Source organism: Hesperophylax consimilis, chromosome 26 (genome assembly GCF_061612785.1).
Source record: "Hesperophylax consimilis isolate HC1 chromosome 26, BYU_Hcon_1.0, whole genome shotgun sequence".
In the NCBI taxonomy this organism is placed as follows: Eukaryota; Metazoa; Arthropoda; class Insecta; order Trichoptera; family Limnephilidae; genus Hesperophylax; species Hesperophylax consimilis.
Genome location: NC_142861.1, coordinates 8,552,573 through 8,578,746, shown reverse-complemented (window position 1 = coordinate 8,578,746; position 26,174 = coordinate 8,552,573). Strand labels below are relative to the sequence as shown.

Here is a 26,174-nt window from a genome sequence, read left to right as displayed (position 1 = left end):
GTCAATCGACACTATGCAAGTGCATTATATAAACAAAATAAATACAATACAAGAACAACACGTCAACTCACCAGAGATCAAATTGGAAAATAATTAACCGACTCCAGATATTTTCATATCAGAGGGTTCGGCTCGGTAGAACTTCTAATTGGACCTATAAATCCCACTGATCCCTCAATATAAATATTTTAAAAATCTTTCGTTATTCTACATGTATTCAAAATGACCTATTTTTGCATCTTTATATATAAATTTTTTGATAGATCTAATACGCCTAAATTTTTAATGAGAGAGCTAGGTATAATATTATTATTATTATAAGTCCGAGTTTACTATTCGGTACCGAAACCAATGAATCCGTCTACATATGGTATCTTATTGAGAGGATGGTAAAATACCCCTTAATTATTCTAGATGTATGTTACATTACAGGTAACCAATAGACATACGGAGGAAATTGAAAGAAGGGCAAATGGAATTGCTAATAAGTAAGTTGTCCAAAGAAGCGCAGCAGCAACACAACACAGGAAGGATCACCCCCATCTAATGAAGAAGTATTCGATTCAATTGATTAAGCCATGTCTTCTTTCTACCGTCCATTAACTTTTGCGTCATACGTATACACACACACCATTCTATTTAGCCCAATAATAGCCCAGCATCCGTCTCACTTACACTCGCCTGTTTTTTATTGGAAACTTGAGCCTCGATTAGGCAAATATTTGAATCACGAAACACAAGGCGCTTCTTGTGTTATCTCTTTTCTATAGGTACCCACTATGAAATATTCAATACTAGCTTATACCTGGGGCTTCGCTCGTGTGGTATTAGGGACAAATTACTGTACAAACAATTTTTCCATAAGATGAAAAGTAGCGTATGTCACTTCCCAGTTCTCCAAATATCCCTACACAAAAAATCGTATTGATCGGTCACTCCATTGTGATGTGGAAGAAGGACAAACAAACTTTCGCTAACTAACTAACTAACCATCACGCCGTTTCCCCGCAGGGGTAGGCAGAGAGGACGGACCGCCAAACAACTCGGTCTTGGCACACACTCCTTGCCTCATTCACATTCATACATCGTCTCATACATACTCTTCTATTGTTCTGACTATAGACATGGCCCAACTCAAGTATCTGATTCACTTGGTCGTGCCATGTCTTTCTCGGGCGTCCCCGACTTCTGCTACCATTCACATTTGCATCGTATATTCTCCTTACACTCCTTTCTTCGCTCATTCGCTCTACATGCCCAAACCATCTAAGCGTCCCTTTCTTGATCTTACTCATTACGTTTACATCAGCCTTGCACTCTTTGCGGATATCCACATTCCTCACACGATCATACATGGTTTTACCACACATACGCCTCAGGGATCTCATTTCAGCAGCATTCAATCTACTTTCATCCTTTCTTTGCCAGTTACATGCCTCACTTCCATACATCAGGGTAGGTACCAGCACTCCATTGTGGACCGCTAACTTCGCATTTACATATATATAAGATGTATAAAATACTTCACCACTGTAACCAATGTACTGTCTGTTTCTTATAAAATATATTCTCCTTAAACCCCTTTCTTCGTTCATCCACTCTACATGCCCAAATCATCTAAGCTTCCCTTTCTTAATCGTAATCATTACACTTGACATTAACTCCACACAGGAGGCTATGAGGAAAATGATTTACCTCATCTTTTTGGATGCTGAGTGGAGGGTCTTTTTTAACCTTTTGAATGCGTTAATTTGCTGTTTTATCTATACCCGTACGCGGTACATATTTTCAAATATCTATGCTCGCAATTAAAAGTTCTGGCATGATTTATTGGACTATATAGACAGAACAGATTATTCTCCACAATATGAAAACAAAACCTCGTGTGTCAACACTCTTAGATGTTTATAAAAACAAAAACATAAAATTTCATACAAAGACGTACCGTATCTTTTGAATGTGGTCCCGTCATTCACTCTGTGTGTACTTAGGCCACTGCGTTGATAGACACAAGTGGGACACCATGATCACTTATCATTTTTAGTTATGAAAAGTTGTGAATGACATACTAGTACTAACGCCATCCGTTGACAAAAATGTAAACTAAAGGACTAAAAGGCGCGAAGAGGTGCACTTGATTATCGATCTTTTTTTATGAAATACAATTTTATTTTTGAAAAATTTTTGTAGATGTCAGCATCGTGATAGTTCTACGAATGTCCAAGTGAGCAAGAAATACATTTATGACGAAAGAGCGCTCAAATATCGGCCGTCAAAGTTTCCGTATCAACTGTTGATACAGCCGCGTGTGAGTATAGACTTTTTGCCGTAACAACAGTTGATACGGCCGCGTGCAAAGAGTTAAGGAAAGGAAGGAGAGGAAGTTCTGGGAAGGTAAAAGGTATGAGGGTTGGGTAGGAATCTAGGGATCAGTATGTCCATCAGTGCCGGAGATATCAATATATCCTTCCCACTGTCGAGAGACCAGTTGGAGAGGTCAAAGGGTCTCCCCAAACCGGCCTCTCCCGATCTGGCACCACGCAGCTGGTGGGCAGGCGCATTCTGAACAAACCTCACCCGGGCACTCCTGCTAAACCACCGGCAGTAGCAAACCACTTGGGGTGACCTATGGCAGAGGTGTACCTCTGTGTATGACATTAAATACCTACATCAGCCTTGCATTAAATACTTACATCAGCCTTGCATAAAATACTTACATCAGCCTTGCATAAAATACTTTTTTATTTTTAATATTATTATTATGGAATGAGCAGGCAGCATTCTGCTGATGCGCTCATATCTGATTTCACAACAAGTTTGACAGTAATTGAGTTGTTTTAAGTTTGAACTAAGTCCTTTCTTCTCTCCAAATGTGAATCCAATAGAGCTTTGAATTGATTTATATTTGTTGCATCGATGACATGTTGTGGGAGTTTGTTCCAAGCATCCACTACTCTATTTGCAAGGAAGTGTTTTCTAGGATTAGATGCAAAAGGCGTTTTGGTAATTTTTTTTTAGTGTCCACGAAGATTTATATTTTTATTAGTAGTGAAGATTGCTTGGATGCTAGGGCAACTGTAATGTCCAGATAAAATTTTGAAAGCCTCGATCAAGTCACCATCAGCCTTGCATTTTTTCCGAATCTCCTCATTTTTAACACGGTCATACAAAGTACATATTACCAAACGTGTGCTTCAAAGATATCATTTCTACTATTAAATTCTTATCTATTAAATTATATTTTTTTAAAGATCTTCAAACCTCCTAAAAGTGTTAAGAAAAATTTGAAAAAATTTTTTTTTTTTTGTTCATATGAAGCAGATAATTTGTGATGTGACATTATAATTTAAATAACTTTATAAAAAACTACTTTTTTTCTTAATGCCGACGGGGTTTTGCAAAAATCGTAGCTTCTTCAGGGCTGTATAGTACTGTATTTAAAATTAAAACCTTAAATCTTCAATCTACACATAGCATGGAGTTCTAAATATACATATTAAGATTACACAAAGAGTTGAGATGAGGTCCAGTGGAAGAGGTAGCTGGCGTAGGTATATGGACGGGTTTTGAGCGCCAACTTAATTCTTTTCTCATATTAATTAACTCTTTCCATAAACAAATTAAATTCACCATAGAAATAGGAAACAATTCTACCTTAAATTGTCCCATTTTAGATACTGCGTTATCAAACATAAAAAAGAAAATAGAATTTAAAATCCACCGTAAACCTTCTCACTCTGATACAACCATTCATAATTCCTCTAAACACCCCATCTCCCACAAACATTCTGTTTTCCATTCCATGGTCCGTAGATCTTTATCAAATATCAACTACATTCTAAAATTATCTACGATCGAAAAAATCGCAATAAGTTATTGTTTTATTATAATATTTAAATTTTCCCACCTCCGAAATTTAAAATGGAAAATGGTATATTAGTATGGTGGAGGACTCAGCTAACAGAGGCGTGGAATCCAACGCATTTTTCCACTCGGCTACTATCCGGTCATTACAAATTTAACGAGTAAACTCCTATTTTGTTTATTTAAAAAAAAAATAGTAAAACAGATTGATATTATTAATCCACGAGTAAAACTGATACAAATTAAAGCATTTGCGCTAATAAGAATTCAAAGTTTAACCTAAAAGTCGTAAATTCGTGGGTAATAAAGTATGCGTAATAAGAAGCAAAATAGTCATTAAATGATAAAGAAGGACTCCGAGATAAGAATGACATTATTCCCTGAATTAATAATATGATTAAAAGAAACTGATCCTTAAGAATTCCGGAGACAAAAATGAAAATTTATGAGACAGCGAGAACGGTTTCAGAATAACTAATACGCGATGTTCTTTGCTTTTCTCTGGAAATATCATAATGGAAAGTCATACACGAGTTACCAGATTAAGTTGGGAGTATTTCACCCCACTCGTATTTACGGAAATATATTGCTCCCATCACTTAATTGGGCATTGTAAAAAGTGTCCCCAATTGTAAAACCTTGACCATGTTGTCACGGAAATATATTGCTCCCATCACTTAATTGGGCATTGTAATAAGTGTCCCCAATTGGAAAACCTTGACCATGTTGTCACGGAAATATATTGCTCCCATCACTTAATTGGGCATTTTAATAAGTGTCCCCAATTGGAAAACCTTGACCATGTTGTCACGGAAATATATTGCTCCCATCACTTAATTGGGCATTGTAATAAGTGTCCCCAATTGGAAAACCTTGACCATGTTGTCACGGAAATATATTGCTCCCATCACTTAATTGGGCATTTTAATAAGTGTCCCCAATTGGAAAACCTTGACCATGTTGTCACGGAAATATATTGCTCCCATCACTTAATTGGGCATTGTAATAAGTGTCCCCAATTGTAAAACCTTGACCATGTTGTCACGGAAATATATTGCTCCCATCACTTAATTGGGCATTGTAATAAGTGTCCCCAATTGGAAAACCTTGACCATGTTGTCACGGAAATATATTGCTCCCATCACTTAATTGGGCATTGTAATAAGTGTTCCCAATTGGAAAACCTTGACCATGTTGTCACGGAAATATATTGCTCCCATCACTTAATTGGGCATTGTAATAAGTGTCCCCAATTGGAAAACCTTGACCATGTTGTCACGGAAATATATTGCTCCCATCACTTAATTGGGCATTGTAATAAGTGTCCCCAATTGGAAAACCTTGACCATGTTGTCACGGAAATATATTGCTCCCATCACTTAATTGGGCATTGTAATAAGTGTCCCCAATTGGAAAACCTTGACCATGTTGTCACGGAAATATATTGCTCCCATCACTTAATTGGGCATTGTAATAAGTGTCCCCAATTGTAAAACCTTGACCATGTTGTCACGGAAATATATTGGTCCCATCACTTAATTGGGCATTGTAATAAGTGTCCCCAATTGGAAAACCTTGACCATGTTGTCACGGAAATATATTGCTCCCATCACTTAATTGGGCATTGTAATAAGTGTCCCCAATTGGAAAACCTTGACCATGTTGTCACGGAAATATATTGCTCCCATCACTTAATTGGGCATTGTAATAAGTGTCCCCAATTGGAAAACCTTGACCATGTTGTCACGGAAATATATTGCTCCCATCACTTAATTGGGCATTGTAATAAGTGTCCCCAATTGGAAAACCTTGACCATGTTGTCACGGAAATATATTGCTCCCATAACTTAATTGGGCATTGTAATAAGTGTCCCCAATTGGAAAACCTTGACCATGTTGTCACGGAAATATATTGCTCCCATCACTTAATTGGGCATTGTAATAAGTGTCCCCAATTGGAAAACCTTGACCATGTTGTCACGGAAATATATTGCTCCCATCACTTAATTGGGCATTGTAATAAGTGTCCCCAATTGGAAAACCTTGACCATGTTGTCACGGAAATATATTGCTCCCATCACTTAATTGGGCATTGTAATAAGTGTCCCCAATTGGAAAACCTTGACCATGTTGTCACGGAAATATATTGCTCCCATCACTTAATTGGGCATTGTAATAAGTGTCCCCAATTGGAAAACCTTGACCATGTTGTCACGGAAATATATTGCTCCCATCACTTAATTGGGCATTGTAATAAGTGTCCCCAATTGGAAAACCTTGACCATGTTGTCACGGAAATATATTGCTCCCATCACTTAATTGGGCATTGTAATAAGTGTCCCCAATTGGAAAACCTTGACCATGTTGTCACGGAAATATATTGCTCCCATCACTTAATTGGGCATTGTAATAAGTGTCCCCAATTGGAAAACCTTGACCATGTTGTCACGGAAATATATTGCTCCCATCACTTAATTGGGCATTGTAATAAGTGTCCCCAATTGGAAAACCTTGACCATGTTGTCACGGAAATATATTGCTCCCATCACTTAATTGGGCATTGTAATAAGTGTCCCCAATTGGAAAACCTTGACCATGTTGTCACGGAAATATATTGCTCCCATCACTTAATTGGGCATTGTAATAAGTGTCCCCAATTGGAAAACCTTGACCATGTTGTCACGGAAATATATTACTCCCATCACTTAATTGGGCATTGTAATAAGTGTCCCCAATTGGAAAACCTTGACCATGTTGTCACGGAAATATATTGCTCCCATAACTTAATTGGGCATTGTAATAAGTGTCCCCAATTGGAAAACCTTGACCATGTTGTCACGGAAATATATTGCTCCCATCACTTAATTGGGCATTGTAATAAGTGTCCCCAATTGGAAAACCTTGACCATGTTGTCACGGAAATATATTGCTCCCATCACTTAATTGGGCATTGTAATAAGTGTCCCCAATTGGAAAACCTTGACCATGTTGTCACGGAAATATATTGCTCCCATCACTTAATTGGGCATTGTAATAAGTGTCCCCAATTGGAAAACCTTGACCATGTTGTCACGGAAATATATTGCTCCCATCACTTAATTGGGCATTGTAATAAGTGTCCCCAATTGGAAAACCTTGACCATGTTGTCACGGAAATATATTGCTCCCATCACTTAATTGGGCATTGTAATAAGTGTCCCCAATTGGAAAACCTTGACCATGTTGTCACGGAAATATATTGCTCCCATCACTTAATTGGGCATTGTAATAAGTGTCCCCAATTGGAAAACCTTGACCATGTTGTCACGGAAATATATTGCTCCCATCACTTAATTGGGCATTGTAATAAGTGTCCCCAATTGTAAAACCTTGACCATGTTGTCACGGAAATATATTGCTCCCATCACTTAATTGGGCATTGTAATAAGTGTCCCCAATTGGAAAACCTTGACCATGTTGTCACGGAAATATATTGCTCCCATCACTTAATTGGGCATTGTAATAAGTGTCCCCAATTGGAAAACCTTGACCATGTTGTCACGGAAATATATTGCTCCCATCACTTAATTGGGCATTGTAATAAGTGTCCCCAATTGGAAAACCTTGACCATGTTGTCACGGAAATATATTGCTCCCATCACTTAATTGGGCATTGTAATAAGTGTCCCCAATTGGAAAACCTTGACCATGTTGTCACGGAAATATATTGCTCCCATCACTTAATTGGGCATTGTAATAAGTGTCCCCAATTGGAAAACCTTGACCATGTTGTCACGGAAATATATTGCTCCCATCACTTAATTGGGCATTGTAATAAGTGTCCCCAATTGGAAAACCTTGACCATGTTGTCACGGAAATATATTGCTCCCATCACTTAATTGGGCATTGTAATAAGTGTCCCCAATTGGAAAACCTTGACCATGTTGTCACGGAAATATATTGCTCCCATCACTTAATTGGGCATTGTAATAAGTGTCCCCAATTGGAAAACCTTGACCATGTTGTCACGGAAATATATTGCTCCCATCACTTAATTGGGCATTGTAATAAGTGTCCCCAATTGGAAAACCTTGACCATGTTGTCACGGAAATATATTGCTCCCATCACTTAATTGGGCATTGTAATAAGTGTCCCCAATTGTAAAACCTTGACCATGTTGTCACGGAAATATATTGCTCCCATCACTTAATTGGGCATTGTAATAAGTGTCCCCAATTGGAAAACCTTGACCATGTTGTCACGGAAATATATTGCTCCCATCACTTAATTGGGCATTGTAATAAGTGTCCCCAATTGGAAAACCTTGACCATGTTGTCACGGAAATATATTGCTCCCATCACTTAATTGGGCATTGTAATAAGTGTCCCCAATTGGAAAACCTTGACCATGTTGTCACGGAAATATATTGCTCCCATCACTTAATTGGGCATTGTAATAAGTGTCCCCAATTGGAAAACCTTGACCATGTTGTCACGGAAATATATTGCTCCCATCACTTAATTGGGCATTGTAATAAGTGTCCCCAATTGGAAAACCTTGACCATGTTGTCACGGAAATAATTCCTACTGTGAAAAAGAATTATTTTCCTGACTTCGACTGGCAACATTTTTTGGTGAATTTGGGTTGGCACCGTTTCCAGCGGGAGGAAATGAGAACTTATTGAATGGACGCCGGAGAAAGAAACGACGGGCATTCGATTATGTCGGATAATCAAGGAGATTGTTCTGTGATTCGCTGTTGACGGGAGTTGTTTATCATTATTCTGTATCGCTGTAAGTACGGAGTGCGTTTCCATGATGGTTTATGTGAATACTTCAAGAAGCAAGTAATATTGTAATCATGTCGGATCAATCTTACAACCTTGACTCCATTATGAACTGGCCCGTGGCTTCATTACTGCCGAGGGATTGCTACACGCCATTCCGAGCGATGTCTTGAGCTTCTCCGCACCACAACTTCCTGACGAACGTGACCGCTGACATTTCAATGGACATCCATCAACTCGCTCGACACGCGGTCAAGAATGAAGAACGAAGGTCGAAGAACGAAGAAAAGCAGTTTGTTATTTTAGCTAAAATTTCACAGGTCCACAATTATGTTGTTTGGTTTAATTTTGTCTTGCAATTGCTACCTGCTAAGTCATGGTTTGGTTTTTGATTAAATAAACATTGTATGATTGTTCTTGGCCGATTTTTCATTTCATAACTAAAAAATGGAACCATTCGTTTGTACAATGACAGCGCCAGCCTTGACCCACTATAACCTGAGAAGATCTCGTATGCCCCGGCAATACCTTTTTACTTAATATTTGAAGCCCCGTGCTTCATACGTTATAATGTAACTTATCTAGGTGTAAAATTGATCAAAATTTAAAATGGACTGAGCGCATTAACTATTTAAATAATAAAATTAAAAAACTAAGTTATTTCTTCAAAACCACCAGGAATATCCTTAGTTAAAAAATATATAATAAAGATCTACATGGATCTTTGCCAATCGCTCTTAAAATACGGTATTATCAGATGGGGAAGTGCAAATGACAATCTCCTAAAATCACTCATTAAAACCCAAAAAGCCATAATGAAAATTATTCTGAAAGTCCCGGTAAGAACTAGCACTGACGAAATCTTCAAAAAAACTTAACATCATGTCACCTAAACAACTCTATTCGAAAGCAATACTCCTTTAAATTTGTAAATACAGAACACAAGAAATAACAACTAACACATTTATTAAAAACACTAGATCTCAAGGTCAAAAACATATCCAACAAGCAACTACAACATACTACATATTATTTTTTAATGATGAACTAATGTTTATAAGACAAGGTTTTTTTTATGCATGGTACAAAGGATAACAAATTACTATAAGCAATAATTACTCGCCTGAAATATCCTTCTACAAATTGAAATATCTCCCAGGTAATGCAGTGAAAATAAATGCTGCTGACGGGAATAGAACCCGCACCTTCTGATTGCCGGTCAGGTGCTCTGAACCATTAAGTATATTATTTATTTATTACAGGTGCTCTGAATCACTACTTATTTGGCGGGTTGGGAATAAACCGACGTTGCTTAGTGGTTCAGAGCAGAAATGTGTTAATATCAATGATTTTTAAAAACAAGCATAGAAATTTGTACCTTTTTCTTTTTCTCCAACTTCTTTTCATGTATTTCGAGTAAGCTCTTATCCCTCTTGTGTTTTTTTTTATGCTTTCTGGAAGAAATAAAAAGGAATAAATAAATAATTGAACCTCTCTCTTTCACCATTTGCCCCTATATGCATTTCCCATTAGGGGCCGTTCAAGTATTATGTAAGCACTATAGGGGGGGGCAGGGGGATCTTTGCTTTGCTTATTTTTGATGACATGGGGTGGTGGGGGGTCGAGATAGTGATTACGTCAGCACTGCTCAGCAGTAGTTATTTTTTTTTTACACATTGGCAACCCACACATTGTCTATGTTTGAAAACCGAATACATATTCGGGGATTCCCACAAATAATTAATACGTTAAAAATGCATATAGGTACCAATTTTTACGCTAGCATGGGAGGGGGGGGATAAGAGCTTTGCTTACTTTTGGTGACAAGGGGGAAGAGGGGGTAAATAATTGTAATAAATCTGCTTACGTAATACTTGAACGGCCCCTTACTATATTTTGGCTTAAAAATATATATCATTGAAGAAGAAGATTATACTAGTAAATCTAAACAAAACATGAAACAGAACAAGACACAGAAAAATAAAAAAAGTTAACGGTCTCAACTGGGAATCAAACCCTGTCTTACCGATCCAATAGAAATTTGATATTCATTTTGACTTTTAGAATTATCTTCTTTTTTTTTAATAATATTTGTAATTTTAATTTTTTGTTGACAATTTAGATAAGCAAACAATTCTTTTTTTATAATGGAAAAAGCACAGACCCTTTAAAAAAAAGAAATACATAGTCATAAAATCTAGAATAATTACTGATTAATTAAAATAAAATAATTTTATGATTATAAGTAACCTACTTAATCGCTTGTCTGAATTCTTCGAACAATCACACGCAGGAACAACTAACGCACATCACAGAAAACCGAAATTATTATGTTTGATACTTTTGAACTACTGTCTGCCTACAGCGTGTCCTAAGATATTACCAACTACTGTCTGCCTACAGCGTGTCCTAAGATATTACCAACTACTGTCTGCCTACAGCGTGTCCTAAGATATTATCAACTACTGTCTGCCTACAGCGTGTCCTAAGATATTTTCGACACATTATTGAGAACTCTGAAATCAGGAGTATGGAATTAATAAAGTGATAACATGATTACACCAGTAGTAGAGTGAGATATAAAGAGTTCATAGTACATATGAGTATGTACTTGTATTTGGTTAATCTCTCGCTCTCATCCCAACTCTCAACTAGAATAGACGCTAGTCTAAAATCATTATATCGTGTTATTAACCCGTCATGCTGATTTGTTCGCTTTTAGGAACACTTATATGGTCCCTTACTGTCATGGTTATAAAAATAATCCAAAAGGCGTTAGAAAGAAAAAACACTGAAAAATTTTAATTCGAAACACATAAGAATTAATAAAATGTGCAGGTCCATCAAACCAAAGGTTCTGACCACAATTTGAGAAAAATTAATGTGAAAAATAAATGCGTTATTTTTTTTAACGAACTAACCATCACGCCGTTTTACCGCAGGGGTAGGCAGAGAGGATGGACTGCCAAACATCTCAGTATTGGCACACACTTCTTGCCACATTCATACATACTCTTCTATTATTCTGACTCTTGACATGGCCCGACTCAAGTATATGATTCACTTGATTGTGTCATGTCTTCCTCAGGCGTCATTGCATTCGCATTTGCGTCATATATTCTCCTTACACTCCTATCTTCGCTCGTTCGCTCTACATGCCCAAACCATCTAACCATCCCTTTCTTAATCTTACTCATTACGCTTACATCAGCCTTGCACTCTTTGCAGATCTCCACATTTCTCACACAATCATAAACGGTTTTACCACACATATGCCTCAGGGTTCTCATTTCTACAGCAATCAGTCTAGTTTCATCCTTTCTCTGCCAGTTCCATGCCTCACTTCTATACATCAGGGTAGGTACCAGCACTCCATTGCGGACTGCTAACTTCGCTTCTTTGGACAATTTTTTGTTAGCGCCAACTGCGTTCAGTCCTCCATTAATGGAGTTACCTACATTTACCCTTTTTTCAATATATCTTGTTAGCCTTCCCATCTCTCGTAAACTTACTTCCTAAATACACAAACTCATCCACCTGCTCCAAATATTCCTCATTCACAACTATATAGCACGCTGTTTTCGTACTCTTTCTTTCAAACACCATTAATTTAGACTTACCTACTTTCATTCACCTTCAACTAATTCTTCATACATACTTCGTTCATCCTAGAAACGAGAGACTGCAGATCTTCCATACTGTTAGCAATCAGCAGAGTAATTTTAGTTAATTTTTTTAGATGAAAAAAAAAGGTGGGCCATTTTTAAAACTTCTTTATGTTTGCATTCAAAATGTTTATTTCCAATAACAAAATTTGATAGCGTATTTCAAAAACACTTTGTTTTCAGATACTTTCAAAATGGAAATACTCCAATCTTCTGACAGAATATGTCAGCCCTTAGGTTAATAAACTAAGTTCTTGTACAGCACCCATGAAGTGATTTTGCACAAAAACAGCGCTTTACAAATAGTATAAATATTATTATTATTCTTGTGAACCTAAAGAGTAACTATTATAAATCTCCCCTCATAATATAACAGATGGTCACTGGCAAAGTGTTTGGGCAGCAGAAGCACTGATGTCCGGACAGCAAGGACTGGGGGAGCCTCGTCCACCAGGCAAATTGGAATGAGTAAATGAGTAAAGAAGGATGTAATACTGACCTGGCAGCTTCCTCTTGTTCCCTGTCCCGTTGGGCGATGAAGTGCATCTCGGCCTCGCGTTTCAGATCCTCGCGGGCCTGCTCATCCTCGTCCACCTGCGGCACGCCCAAAGCCTTCAGCGCCTTCTGTTCCGGAGTGTCCGTCCAGCTGGATCTAAAACCACAACAAAATACTAATTATTAACTAATGAAAAGTTTTTCACTACATTCTTTAAGACCGTGCGCGGTGCTCGCTCTATGATGAGCACTTTAATACCACCCATGTTGGAATTTTTCACAATGTGATTTTAACCTAAATGCATTGAAAATTGTACAGAAGACAAAATCAGAATCGCTTGAGTTTTGATTTTATTTATTTATTTAAGGAGAAAACACAGATACAGACAGTAATTAAAAGATATATATCCTTATTGCAGTACGGGATTATTGGGTGGGGAGGGGCTTTTAAGGCTTCTTTACAGCCCATAATTACAATTCAAAGAATAATTATAAAAATCATCCTTAGAAAACCATATGACTCCCCTACTTTAGAGATATTTCAGGAATTTAATGTACCATCTATCACAGAATTGTATAAGAGAATCGCCTTATATCAAATTTATAAAGAATATTTTATTTATAAAATTCACCCCTCAGATAGCATAAGCAATAGATTCAAAACTAATGGCTTAATAGCCATTCCTATGCTTAGAACGACCACGGCTCAGCACCACTATTCGTATTTAGGTGTGAGATGGTACAATATATTATTGTCCAAAAATAAAATTAGTGCAACCGAAACTGTGAATTATGAACAATTCAAAAAGTTAATTAAGTCCCTCAAATTGGATAATGATATATTATACCCCTAATTTTCTGTACCCCTAATTTTCTTACACTTACTCAATCTGTAAAAAATATATATTAATTTGATTGTCTTTAAAAAAAACTATTTTTCTAAATTTTTCTTGATATATTAGTACCCTTAATTTCTTCACGCTTACTTAATCTGTAAAAAGATGTATTATTTTAATTATCTTTAAAAACACAATTTTCTAATTTGTGTACCTATGTTAATATTATGTTTGTATTTATTTCAAAAGTTTTTGATTATTGTTTAAAGAATCATTAATTCTAATGCTGTCTTACGTAAAATCACAAGGAGGAAATCCGTAATTGGTTTTATTTTGGCTATTTTACTTATGTACAATCTGTAAAAATGTAAACTGTTTATTTTCCCAAAAATGAATAAATAAATAAATAAATGTAAATACTCCTCCCATAAACACGAGCTCTTGGAGCTCAACTTATGGAGAAATAGAATAATAACGAAAAAATTATATATATATAAGTCTGCATATTGTTATCATTTATAATATATAATAAATAAATAAAAATAAAAATTATAATAATTTTGTAAAACATAACTTGAGAATTCGCCTGCAACCTAACTATTTCTCACAGATTGACAATGATTGATTGGGTTAATAACACTGTTGCTACTTTTTTTATATTTCATGAATATAACATCTCTAACTGTCTAGAAAACATTTTATCTGTGCTTGTTAAAATCCATTTTCGTTCAACCGCATTCCAAATATGAAAACATTTTTATTTTCAAAGGAGTGTATAAAAGTCATTATTTCTTTGAAAACATGTTTTGATTGTTGTTTTTCATATAAGCTATTCAGGTTTATGCAGAAATAATAAAACCTGTTTTATATATTCGCAAATATTATATTTTGAAGGTTGTCTCTCAAATGGGAGATATTTTTAATGAGATTTAATTTTTAACAAAGTAAACTATTCTGGGGAAACGTCTTAAGGCGATGCCATACGTGGTAATGCAAAATCATGTGTTTTTGGTTTGAAAATTTGGTCCCCTAGAAATGTTTCAGATGCTTTAATTAAATACTGCGAGTAGAATACATCTTGGCCTTTAAAATAATAGAGCATTTTTTAGATAATTTTTTTTATAAGCCCAGAAAAAAATAATGTATAAGGCCTATGAAAACTGCTTTAAAGTTCAAAATCTCCTACTTACGAACCCATTTTCGGTAATGATTTTATTTTATAATGTTGCAAACTAAGTTATTTATAAAATGATTGGAAAAAAATTAAATATTTATGCCTGAACATCCACAAAATAAAATAAAAGGCACTTTTTGGCCATGTTTTTTTCTTGCATAAATCAAAACAGACGGATGGTGTTAAACGGGAATTTAAACCTTATCGCCATCTACGTAAGGGGTGTTATTGATAGCGGCTCGATTTAAAATATTACACGACGTAGTACATCGCCTTAAGATATGAACATGAAATGCATATATTAACAATAAGATATATTATCTGGTAAACAGAAAACAGTTGCAAAAAAATCTTAGTTTTTATCTCAATATTTAAATAAAACTTAGTTCGGCAAATTCTCGGCCTACAGTTGGGAGTATTATGAGGATTTTCCTACTTCAACGTTCAAGGGATTAAATGGAGCTGCGCTAGCCTCGAAGTCTCCATCATCAGGTTGTTGTATAATACTTTCAGACCGTAGGTTAACGGCTTTGCGAGCTATTTTATTAATTGGATTCTCTTTATTTAGGGTAAACTAGACGATAATTGCCCGCAACTGGTGATAGCCCACTCTCACTTTGATTGTCCTTTTGTCACTAACATATGGAAATATTGTCTTTATTAGTTAAATGTGAATCAACTATCTACGATATCGGCAGAAACCGTAGCATTTTTCAAAAGTGAAATCAGAATTTGTAAAGCTCGTCAATGTTTTTTTCAATTTTGGAAGAATTTATTATTTATCTCTTTTAGATTTTATTATTGATAATAAAAAAATATTAAAAGTGTCCACCGTTTTCAGGTTGTTTGATGATGATTTTTTATCAAATCACTAGAGTAGGCAATCACAGTCATTATTGTGGGAATTACTAAGAACATGTGAGCAATCACTGTAATTGTCACAAAGAACATGTGGGCAATCACTGTCATTATTGTGGAAATCACAAATAACAAGTGGGCAATCACTGTCATTATTGTGGAAATCACTAAGAACAAGTGGGCGTACAATCACTGTAAAAATTTTTGTTTATTAAATAATAAATGTTTATCGTATAATATAATCGATGGAAGGATTTGATTGGTAATCAATCAAAAACTATGCCACTATTTATTGTTTTGTAATATGGTGGGTAGGACCATACATAGGTAACCTACCAATCATAGTTTTAAATTCAAAATATTCTTAAACGGGCAATCATTACCTATTTTACAAACATTTTATTAATATCTTTCCTCACAATATTAATATGGAAAGACATGAACTGCTTACTGCAGTTTAAAGCCAATGTATCCACCTACATTTCACCGTTAATCCCATATTTTTAGGTTTTATAAATATGGCACATTACGACAAGCTATCGCACAAAGGTTTTTGCAAACTTAGTGGATAGAGCCTTACTAATAAATATCTTAAATTTTACACAAACTGATAAACAACCGTTTACCATACATAAATGTTTCTGCATCAATTGTGTAAAATATAAAACACGATTATCAGTAAGGGGGATACTGTTTAGAATGAATACAATTTAGTACATTAACCACTCAGAACATTAGAACGTCAAAAGACGTAAATATGATAATAGCGGTCAAGACATTAGAACGTCTTTTCACGTAAACGCGCGAGATTTTACAAAAATCGATTTATTTCCATCACTAGTATACGGATTGCCATGATTTAAAAAACAGAGTATCGATAATGAATAACGCTAAGCGTCTGTATTCAAGAATATCTATGGAACGTAGAGTTGCATTATCTAAGCCGATTGAATCTGTCATCTTGTTCGTTCATAATTTATTGCGTTTCTAAATAATTTATTAAAAATATTTTAGTTTGAACGGTTAATATTTTGAGGTGACTAATAGTTTTTAATTATATTTCTTCAATATATAAAGTGTTATTTCTTTATGATACTCAGAAAAAAGTACATTTTTCAAAGCTTTGAAATAATTGTAAGCGATTTTTACATATTTTTGACGTTTTCATAAAATGTATATTTAGAAACGCAAATATTTACGTATTACAACACAATGCGATAGTGGATTTCATAATCTTTCCAAAACATTTTTTAGAATGAGGCTACATTTCCCAAAACGTGAGTTATGAAGCTTTTAGCAAAACTCGTAAATAACACAAAAATTATCACGTTTTGACAGTTCTCAAAGGAACACATAGTAGATAAAAGTCTTTGTCTGTGAGGTTAAGCACAGTAACATACCTGTCGCTCATATCAGGTCCGGCCTTGGCCCTAAACTGGCGAGGCCCCAGTCCTATGATCTTGGCCTTGGCGTCAGGTAGTTCCAACATCCAGGCCTCGCGGGCCTCTGTTTCGGGGCCCGCGCTGGCCCCCTCCAGCGTGCCTATCTTCATGCGGAGAGCCCGCTCCTCCAGTCGCGCCTGGGCCTCCGACAGCCCCTGCCCAGGGGCCCCCATAGGCAAGGGGCCCACTATGTCCCCCCCGTCATCAGAGTCGGAGGGTTCTGGGCAGGGTGCACGCTTGGCAAGATTTTCGCGCATCTCCGCCGTGAGAGAAGGCCCTGAAATTAACGTAATTATTTTAATTAAATTAAAACACAGTTTTGAGATATTGAAATTTGAATGTTGAAGATAAACTCTTAATTTATATGCTTTTCTACTATTACTAGTGTCCATAAAAGTATGTTTCTTATTCACAAAACTTATTTACGGTCAGGCGACGCCTGCCTTACAATGCACTCTCCACACTAGTTGTATTCACAAAACTCCCGTGTATTGGCAGAAACCGTTGAGATGTTACAATGCCGTTCCTCTTTTATGAGATTCAAGTCCCGGATTGCTTTTTAAATGGACATCCCGCATGCCTAAAGGCTGCGAATGGTTCCGTGAGCCACCCTAACTTTAATTCTGTTCTACTGCATCCTGATACCGGCAAGCCACCTCGTAAACAGAGCCAGAATGCGGCTGGAATATCAAGCCCTCATACCTATGAGCTAAAAATAACCTGTCGATCTCTTATGAGCCGATACTTCAATTCATGTGATGCCGAGAGAGAGAGAGAGAGAGAGTTTGAACCCGTCGATTTCTAGCTAGGGACGTGTAAACCTCTTGTATCCTCAATAAACCTGTAATTCCTCAACCCATGCTGTTTTCCATGTAAGTAGCGAATAGTACCTAACTGTTTCTAATGATTCTAATGAAATCCAGGTCCAGTTAATGCTCACTGCCTGGTGACGGTGGAGTCCTCAAACCTTTGTCACTTGCAGCTAGCCGAGGCAAATTGCCGGCAGGTGAGAGGACCCAGTCGCCAGGTGACCATACCTGAAAGGCTTCAGGCTCTGATCCTGAACCTAACCCTCTACCCTGACACTGTACTGGCATCCCCCACATTTTAAAACCACGGCAATAGGTAAGACAACCAGAAATATAAATGTTAGAATCACTAAGATTTAAGATAATAATAAGATACATTTAAGATGTTTAAATAATAATATTTTTTCCTGGTTTGCTAATCATTTCATTTCCACTGATCATGATTTTAAAAAGGACACAGACTCAATTCTTCACCGTAATAATAAAGGAAAAAAATTAGATAACCTAGAAGCATTAGATAAATAAACAACGACAGCACAGACTATCCACCAGAAATGCACATGGACGACAAATACGCCAACAATACACAAGACATCGTAAATCTTTTTTCTGATTTCTTTAAAAATGTTTATGATGATGAAACACCAGAAGAAAATATTCCTTCATACACATTCAAAAAAACCACACATTTAACAGACTGCTACATCACCGAAGAATCTTGCAAAAAAAAAAAACTAAGTTCCTTAGACATAAACAAGTCTGCAGGCCCGGACACCATCCCGCCAATTTTCCTAAAACAGTGCTCCTCCGTATTGTCTAAACCACTAACCATTTTATTTAACCACCTACTATCTACTGGATATTTTCCCGTCTACTGGAAATCCAGCTATATTATTCCAATATTTAAAAAAGGTGACGAGACTGACATTTCAAACTATCGACCAACATGCATACAATCTGTATTACCCAAAATCTTTGAATCTTTAGTTTTGGAAGAAATATATCCCACACTAACAAAGTTAATAAATGACAAACAACATGGCTTCATTAGAGGCAGATCAACTACAACAAATTTACTACTGTTTCAAATCTATATATTGGAGTCTTTTTCTAAAAATAAACAAGTTTACTGTATATACAATACTGATTACTCGAAAGCCTTTGATAAAGTGTTTCACAAAGTACTGATCCAAAAACTTCATGCTATAGGAATCAGAGCAAATATGTTAAGCTGGTTAAGTAGCTACATATCTGGTAGAACTTTACTTGTTAAAATAAAATATTTTTTATCTAAACCATTTTTGGCCACTAGTGGCGTACTGCAAGGTAGTCATCTTGGCCCAATTTTATTTATTGTTTTTATAAACGACATAGTCAACTGCTTTAAAAATGTCAATGTACTGCTATTCACCGACGATATTAAATTATATAAAGAAATAACCTCCTTAAACGACTGTCAAGTTCTTCAATCTAATATAGACATGCTAAATAACTGGTGTTCACTAAACAATTTATATTTAAATGTAGAAAAATGCAAAATTTTGACCATTTCCAGAAAAAAACCATCACAATTTTTTGGCTATTCAATAAATAAAACAAATTTAGAAAGAGTAAAGGAAATGCGAGATCTAGGCATAATAATGGATGAGAAACTAGACTTTACGGCCCACATTCAACAAATTGTGAATAAGGGTATGAAAACATTAGGTTTTATATTAAGAACAATTCAAAACTTTGAATCTTTACAAATCATAAAACTATTGTACATATCCCTAGTTAGAAGCCTGATAGAACATAACTCCATAGTTTGGTCGCCCTTCTACAATGTACATATTCATAATGTTGAAAGAATTAAAAGAAAATTTCTACGCTTTGTCAATTTTAAACTTAACCTCTTAGACAAAGACTTTTATTTACTTTGTGTTCCTTTGCGAACTGTCAAAACGTGAAAATTTTTGTGTTATTCACGAGTTTTGTTAAAAGCTTTATAACTCACGTTTTGGGAAACGTAGCCTCATTCTAAAAAATGTTTTGGAAAGATTATGAAATTCACTATCGTATTGTTTTGTTATACGTAAATATTTGCATTTCGAAATATACATTTTCTGAAAACGTCAAAAATATGTAAAAATCGATGACCATTATTTCAAAGCTGTGAAAAATGTACTTTTTTCTGAGTATCATAAAGAAATAACACTTTATATATTGAAGAAATATAATTAAAAACTATTAGTCACCTCAAAATATTAACCGTCCAAACTAAAATATTTTTAATAAATTATTTAGAAACGCAATAAATTATGAACGAACAAGATGACAGATCCAATCGACTTAGATAATGCACCTCTACATTCCACAGATATTCCTGAATACAGACGCGTAGCGTTATTCATTATCGATACTCTGTTTTTTAAATCATGGCAATCCGTATACTAGTGATGGAAATAAATCGATTTTTGTAAAATCTCGCGCGTTTACGTGAAAAGACGTTCTAATGTCTTGACCGCTATTATCATATTTAGGTCTTTTGACGTTCTAATGTTCTGAGTGGTTAACATCCCTTTAGAACATATAAATTACCTGTCATTATTGAATCTTTTAAATATTCTGACATTAGAAAACAGAAGAAAAATAAACGACCTAACCTTTTTATTAAAATTATTGAACTCTAAATTCGATTGTTGTGAACTCCTGCATTTAATAAATCTACACATACCTACACGAACAACTAGGCAAATATCAACATTTTACATACATAAATCTCATTCCAACTATAGTTTTCACTCTCCAATACAACGTTTACACAGTCTTGAGAACAAATACTTAAACAATATAAATGTATTTGACAATAATTTGAACTTGGCAAACTTTAAACGGAGTATGTGCGAACTATTTTTACCTAATTTGTGAACTATTGTTATACTTTCTTATTATCATTATGGTTCATTTGGAGGATTTTGACAGATTTTCTATTTTTCGTCTATATTTTACTCTTATATTTTATGTAAAATATTTTGTTAACTCTGATATTTTTTTATTTAACCTATATTTTGTTAACACTGATTTTTTTTAATGTAATCTGTATAAATAAAAAAATAAAGATGTAAATTATTATAGGTAAAAGCCCTATGGGCGTTTAAATAAAATAAAATAAAAAAATAAAATAAATTTATCTTTTTAAGTCACAAATATATTTCGAGTAAACCGCTCTGTTGTTCGCAGAAAACTCCTAATTACCCCATCCCCTTTGTTCACCTCCCACTCCAACATATAAAAATTTATATAATCTGTCAGTATCGTGTATCTTAAATTAGATTTAATATTCTCCTGATGAAGGAAGGGTTCTTCCGAAATCGGTCGAGTGTTTAGTAAAATTAAAGTGGTCTAAAACAAATGTATGTGTTTATATTGTAAATAAAAAGATACTTGTGTTGTGCACATGAAAGATCATCAGGGGAACATAAGTCAGATGGAGTAACACATTATGTAGTTGCAGTTGTTAGTACCTTGTTCAGGAGCAGATGCATTTGAATCTGTTGGGGGTGGGGTTGTCTCCTTGGTTGGAGAACCTAACATTCATAGGAATTAGTTTATTCATGTTTCATTTGGGATACCCTGGGATGCGACATGACAGATACAAGTTGCTAAAAAGAATCATTTTAGACAAATTAGTAAAATCGAAATCGCCACCTGACAAGCTGTTATGTAGATAAACATGTATTATAGAACATTGCAGAATATCGTGCCTGCTCTACGTGTCTACTACTCTACGGCGGTTGGTCCTCCTCGAGTAGTCTGGCTGAGAGTGTAGAGCAACTTTAGAAATTGGCTAAACTGATAATGGTAGTCCATTCCTTGATTGAATAGACCCTAAGACAATTCAATGAAAATAAGGTAATGTTTGACTGCCGCATTGTATATGGGCTAACCATTTTAGATAACACAAGGAAAGTATGACAATTTAGCTTACCCATATATTTGGACTTCTCCGAGAGATTCTTCAGATGTGGGGGAAGAGCAGGACCTTCAACGGCTGGATTGTTCCCATCGTCAAACTGTACCTTCTCCTTGGCGCGCATGTTGGTCGGACCGGGTGCAGGCGTTTCCTTCCCGTCCACTTTCACAGACAACTTGTCCCTCAAGTCCGGAATCTTTGACTTGTTCTGTGAAATGCTCGGAAGCATGGGACCAATTTGTCTGCCAAGTCTATGTCTCAGATCCAACGAATCCATTGCCATCTTTTGATCATCGGAATCACTAACTATCTCGCCTTCTTCGTTTGATTCTTCCGATTTAACCTTTTTGACCGGGGAAACAACATCAGTCTTTACTTCAGGAACAGCCTGCGTTACTACTCTTCGTTCTACTATATCTGTCGCCGAGCTTATTGTAACTTTCATGCTTCTAGATTCGTCTATGGATAGTTCGGCTTGTCCGTCAGATTTTTCACTGTTGCTCACTGTCGGATCACTGCCACTTTTACTGACTTTAGATTTTTTACGTTGCTTCTTAGCTCTCTTTTCCTTTTTTTTTGTTTTTTTCTTGGTTTTTTTTAATTCGTCTTCGAGCAAGAGGAGCTTTCTTCGTAGTGCAACTTCATCTTCTGAAGAATCTGAAACAGCAATGGGTTCCTCTTGGATGGCTTTAACGCTTTCATCGTCAGACACATGTGGAATATTACTAATCATGTTGTAGTAAGAGACTGGTTTAGGTTCTGAATCCGATATATCAGGTACGGGACTCTCACTTTTTCTTGTAACTTTAGGGTTACTTTCTTGCAAAGGAGGCGAATCCCGTACTGGGCTCACTTTTCTTTTCTTATCTCTTTCTGTACTGACAGATTTGAGCCTATCTGCACTACCGCAGTTCTTACCAAACCTGATGGGACTGATGGCTCGAGGTCGACTGGAACTCACCGAGTCTCGTTCTCTGCTGTTAACGTCAGCCTTGATAATTCTCCTTATACCTTGAAGAGCTTGGCGATTGATTTGCCGAGGCGGTGGTGGCGTGACTCTGTTGGCCTTTTCACTGATCTGTCTGTCTGGCTTGAGGTTGAGTCTATCTTTAACTTCTCTTGGATTGCTTCTTTCTACTTTTTCGTGGTGTCTTCGAGCATCAAATTCCCTTCGTTGTTCCACTTCTTTTGCATCAACTCTTTCAACAAGCTTCTCACGCGGTCTGAAAGATTCACTGTTTTCTCTAGAATGGCTGGTCCTTTGTTGCGAGTCTCTTTTGGATCCATTTCTCTCTGGTCTGTCATCGCGGCTTGAGGTTCGTTCGGTCTGGATATCTCGTGGTCTTTCCTGATTGGGGCTGGGGGCTCTCTGCCTGGGGAAATCTATGCGGGTGCGCTCATCCCTGGGTCTTTCCTCTCTCTGTCTTTCTTCCCTTTGTCTGTCTTCCCTGGGCCTTTCTTCTCTAGCTCTTTCTTCCCTAGGTCTCTCTTCCCTAGCTCTTTCTTCTCTAGGTCTCTCTTCCCTGGCTCTTTCTTCTCTAGGTCTCTCTTCTCTAGGTCTCTCTTCCCTAGCTCTTTCTTCTCTGGGTCGCTCTTCCCTGGGTCTTTCTTCTCTAGGTCTTTCTTCTCTTGTTCTTTCTTCTCTAGGCCTCTCTTCTCTAGGTCTTTCTTCTCTTGTTCTTTCTTCTCTAGGCCTCTCTTCCCTGGTTCTTTCTTCTCTACCTCTGTCATTTCTGGGAAATCTATCATTATTAAACCTATCCCTATTGCGATGTGGAGACCTATCCCTGCCTTTTGGGGGAGACCTGCGCTCCTGTCTGTCCCTGTTCCCGGGGAAGAACCCTCCGCTCCGACCCCTGCCCCCGGGAGCGGCATCAAAACGGGGATTATTCCGTCCCCCTTTGTTGCGGTCTAGTAGAGCCCCATCACTGGGCTGTTGACGCCGTGTTGAATCAGTTTTGAATCGGACGCCGGAATCCGAATCTGATGTTGAATCGTCGGATAACATTTTCAAGCTGAAAATAATAAAAAAACTGTACGGTTAGGAATGTTTACATTTTGAAATAATAAAAGAATTACTTGCTAAACAGAAATCAATTTTGTTGTAATGAAATCGGTGGTTAAGGATCACAGAGACTTGTCTCTGCATATTTTGTAGTATCTGTACCCCGCACCTGTTGCTTTTGTTCAGTCTGTTTGTGCAGATAGAAAAACAATAGCGCGTGTTGCTTTTACGTCCAACAGATGACGCTATTTTAAAAAGTATGTTTTTACCTGTCACAGGTGACATCTATATAATATCGGTATATAGAAACAGGCGTGTCTACACGCGCATTTGAATGCAAAGTTGTGTCAAAATTTCAAAACAATCGGTCAAGAACTTTCAGAGATTTAAGATTTTGAACAAATGAACATTTACATTATATATAGATAGGTAGATATTGTAAAACAAACCGTTGTTAACATCATTCAATATAATATGATACTATCTCCAGGCCACTTCATAGTATTAGATAAATATACATGACTAAATAAACAAGATCTTGTAAATTAATCTGAAAATTTAACACTAAAATAATAGTTAATTTAGTGCATAATTCTTCCTTGAGAAAATCAAAAATGTTATTTTTCTATGTCAAATTTGCACTTAATTTTTATCAACTTTCTATTTGTCACAACCTTGAAAGGACTGCGTCTTATTTTACGGAAAGGTAGAATTCATTATAATAAGGTTTATAAATGAAACTTCTGGAATGTAAAAAAAGTATAAAAAATATTTATTTATCTTCCAACAATGTAATTTTAAAATGCCAAAAATCGTAAAATTAACAGTACAGAAATAGAAAAATTAATCACAAATTCACCTACAAATAATAAATGGCAAACCTAAATTAGTTTAAAATATAATATCATTAAATTTCAGTATTTTTATCCTAATATTATTTAAACATTTTGCCTATTTTCCTAGCGCTATAGTTAAGAGATTTGAAGAGTCCGGCAGTGAGGATGCCTTTGATAGACTGTCTGACGCTGGACTGCCACACAATGGTGCTGAGGGCCTTCTTCAGGATATCGGCGCACTTGGGGTCGTGAGCCAGGTGATCCAACACATCTCCAGTGCCTGCTTCTTTCCCCATACTCTTTTTGAAGTGGAAGATTTCAATCAGTCGCAGCGGGTTGGACGGCAACTGGGACAGATGGTAATGCTTGGCTCCAGGTGAAATATCTTGCTGACAGTTCCCATCTCCGCTTTCGGGAGCAAAGTGAACCAAAGTCTTCAGGTTTGTGATGGTTGGAGTGTACAGGTGCCTGAATTTAGCAACTTGAGGCTCCACGATGCTTTTCACTTTGTTTTTATCCTCTCCGAAGATCATCCTGAAGTCACCGGAGTAGCTGAGGTTCGATATAGTGTGGAAAAACTCGAATTCTGTAAACTTTTCCGGAAGTAACAGGAGAGCAGAATGGACGGCGGATGTCAGGTTCGCCTGAAGAGCCGTGTGAAGGCGAGCATCTGTTTCTGTCAGAATGACTTCAACAGGTTTGTGCAGTCTTCCAGCCAGGTAGAGATAGTCCCAGTCCAGCAGGTCGGCGATGAGATCCTTCTTCGATACAACGCCATACTTGATGAGGACTCCTTCCTCTTTGATCGGAACTAGCGTGTTGAAGTACACTTGGGCGCCGAGACTCTCTTGGTACTTGGTTACGAGCCCCCCACCTAAATACTTGAGAAAAGAGTAGTGATTGCCGTTGGTCTTCAGGTTGTCTGCATGCCACTGAAGGGAGTCCTCAGTGGAGATGATGAGGTCGATCATCTGTTCACTCTTAATGGTCCCCGTCTGCGGCTTCACCCCCGAGCCGTACGCGAAAGAAAAGCTACACGATTTGGGAAATTTACACAGAATTCGGGAGTACACCGGTGAAACGACACGGACGGTCGACATGGCACGGGCCGTTGCCATTTTTAAATATCGCATATATATACTTAAACACGGGTGCAATCGGTAAATTATGTTGGTGACCTGCTTGACCTAACCTGAGCGACGTCAAATATTGTGTGAATCCTGCGATGCCATTGCTTGTGATGACTCTTTTTCAAAGTTTTAGTTATCAATCCGGCTTCGTTTTAGCCGTACAAAGAGTCAAAACAATGCTTTGAATACGATTATTGAGTGATACGCAAACATAACCTTTCCGCGTTCAACCATAGACAATAATCTAAACCAAAAAAATCACAGACAACCAAGACAAAGGTTTTTTTATGGTCACGTAGGCACTACAAAACGTGATGTTTTACACGTAAACTGATC

The 26,174-nt window shown here is 36.6% G+C and overlaps 2 protein-coding genes across 3 annotated transcripts in view; both read right to left on the bottom strand.

Annotated features, from left to right (window-relative positions):
* LOC149411062 (uncharacterized) overlaps window positions 1–26,082 on the bottom strand; it is a 30,126-nt gene extending 4,044 nt beyond the window's left edge. Inside the window, exons 1-6 of one of the 2 annotated variants that reach the window (XM_089647039.1) lie at window positions 25,901–26,082; window positions 21,883–23,882; window positions 21,419–21,481; window positions 17,062–17,380; window positions 12,798–12,950; window positions 10,012–10,087 (exon numbers count right to left, since the gene is read on the bottom strand). In XM_089647039.1, coding sequence (XP_089503165.1) covers window positions 10,012–10,087; window positions 12,798–12,950; window positions 17,062–17,380; window positions 21,419–21,481; window positions 21,883–23,875 — 2,604 coding nt within the window. In that variant the 5' untranslated portion in view covers window positions 23,876–23,882; window positions 25,901–26,082. The remainder of the gene's footprint in view (window positions 1–10,011; window positions 10,088–12,797; window positions 12,951–17,061; window positions 17,381–21,418; window positions 21,482–21,882; window positions 23,883–25,900) is intronic. The other variant, XM_089647041.1, reaches the window with a different exon arrangement.
* Window positions 24,659–25,907, bottom strand: LOC149411063 (phosphatidate cytidylyltransferase, mitochondrial). The gene has a single exon (XM_089647042.1). The coding sequence runs from the start codon at window positions 25,839–25,841 to the stop codon at window positions 24,807–24,809; it is 1,035 nt and encodes a 344-aa protein (XP_089503168.1). The 5' UTR covers window positions 25,842–25,907; the 3' UTR covers window positions 24,659–24,806.
* Window positions 26,083–26,174: the final 92 nt, after the last annotated feature.

Bases quoted from the DNA above. Each gene is read 5' to 3' on its own strand.
- LOC149411063 (XM_089647042.1), bottom strand. From the start codon at position 25,841: ATGCGATATTTAAAAATGGCAACGGCCCGTGCCATGTCGACCGTCCGT.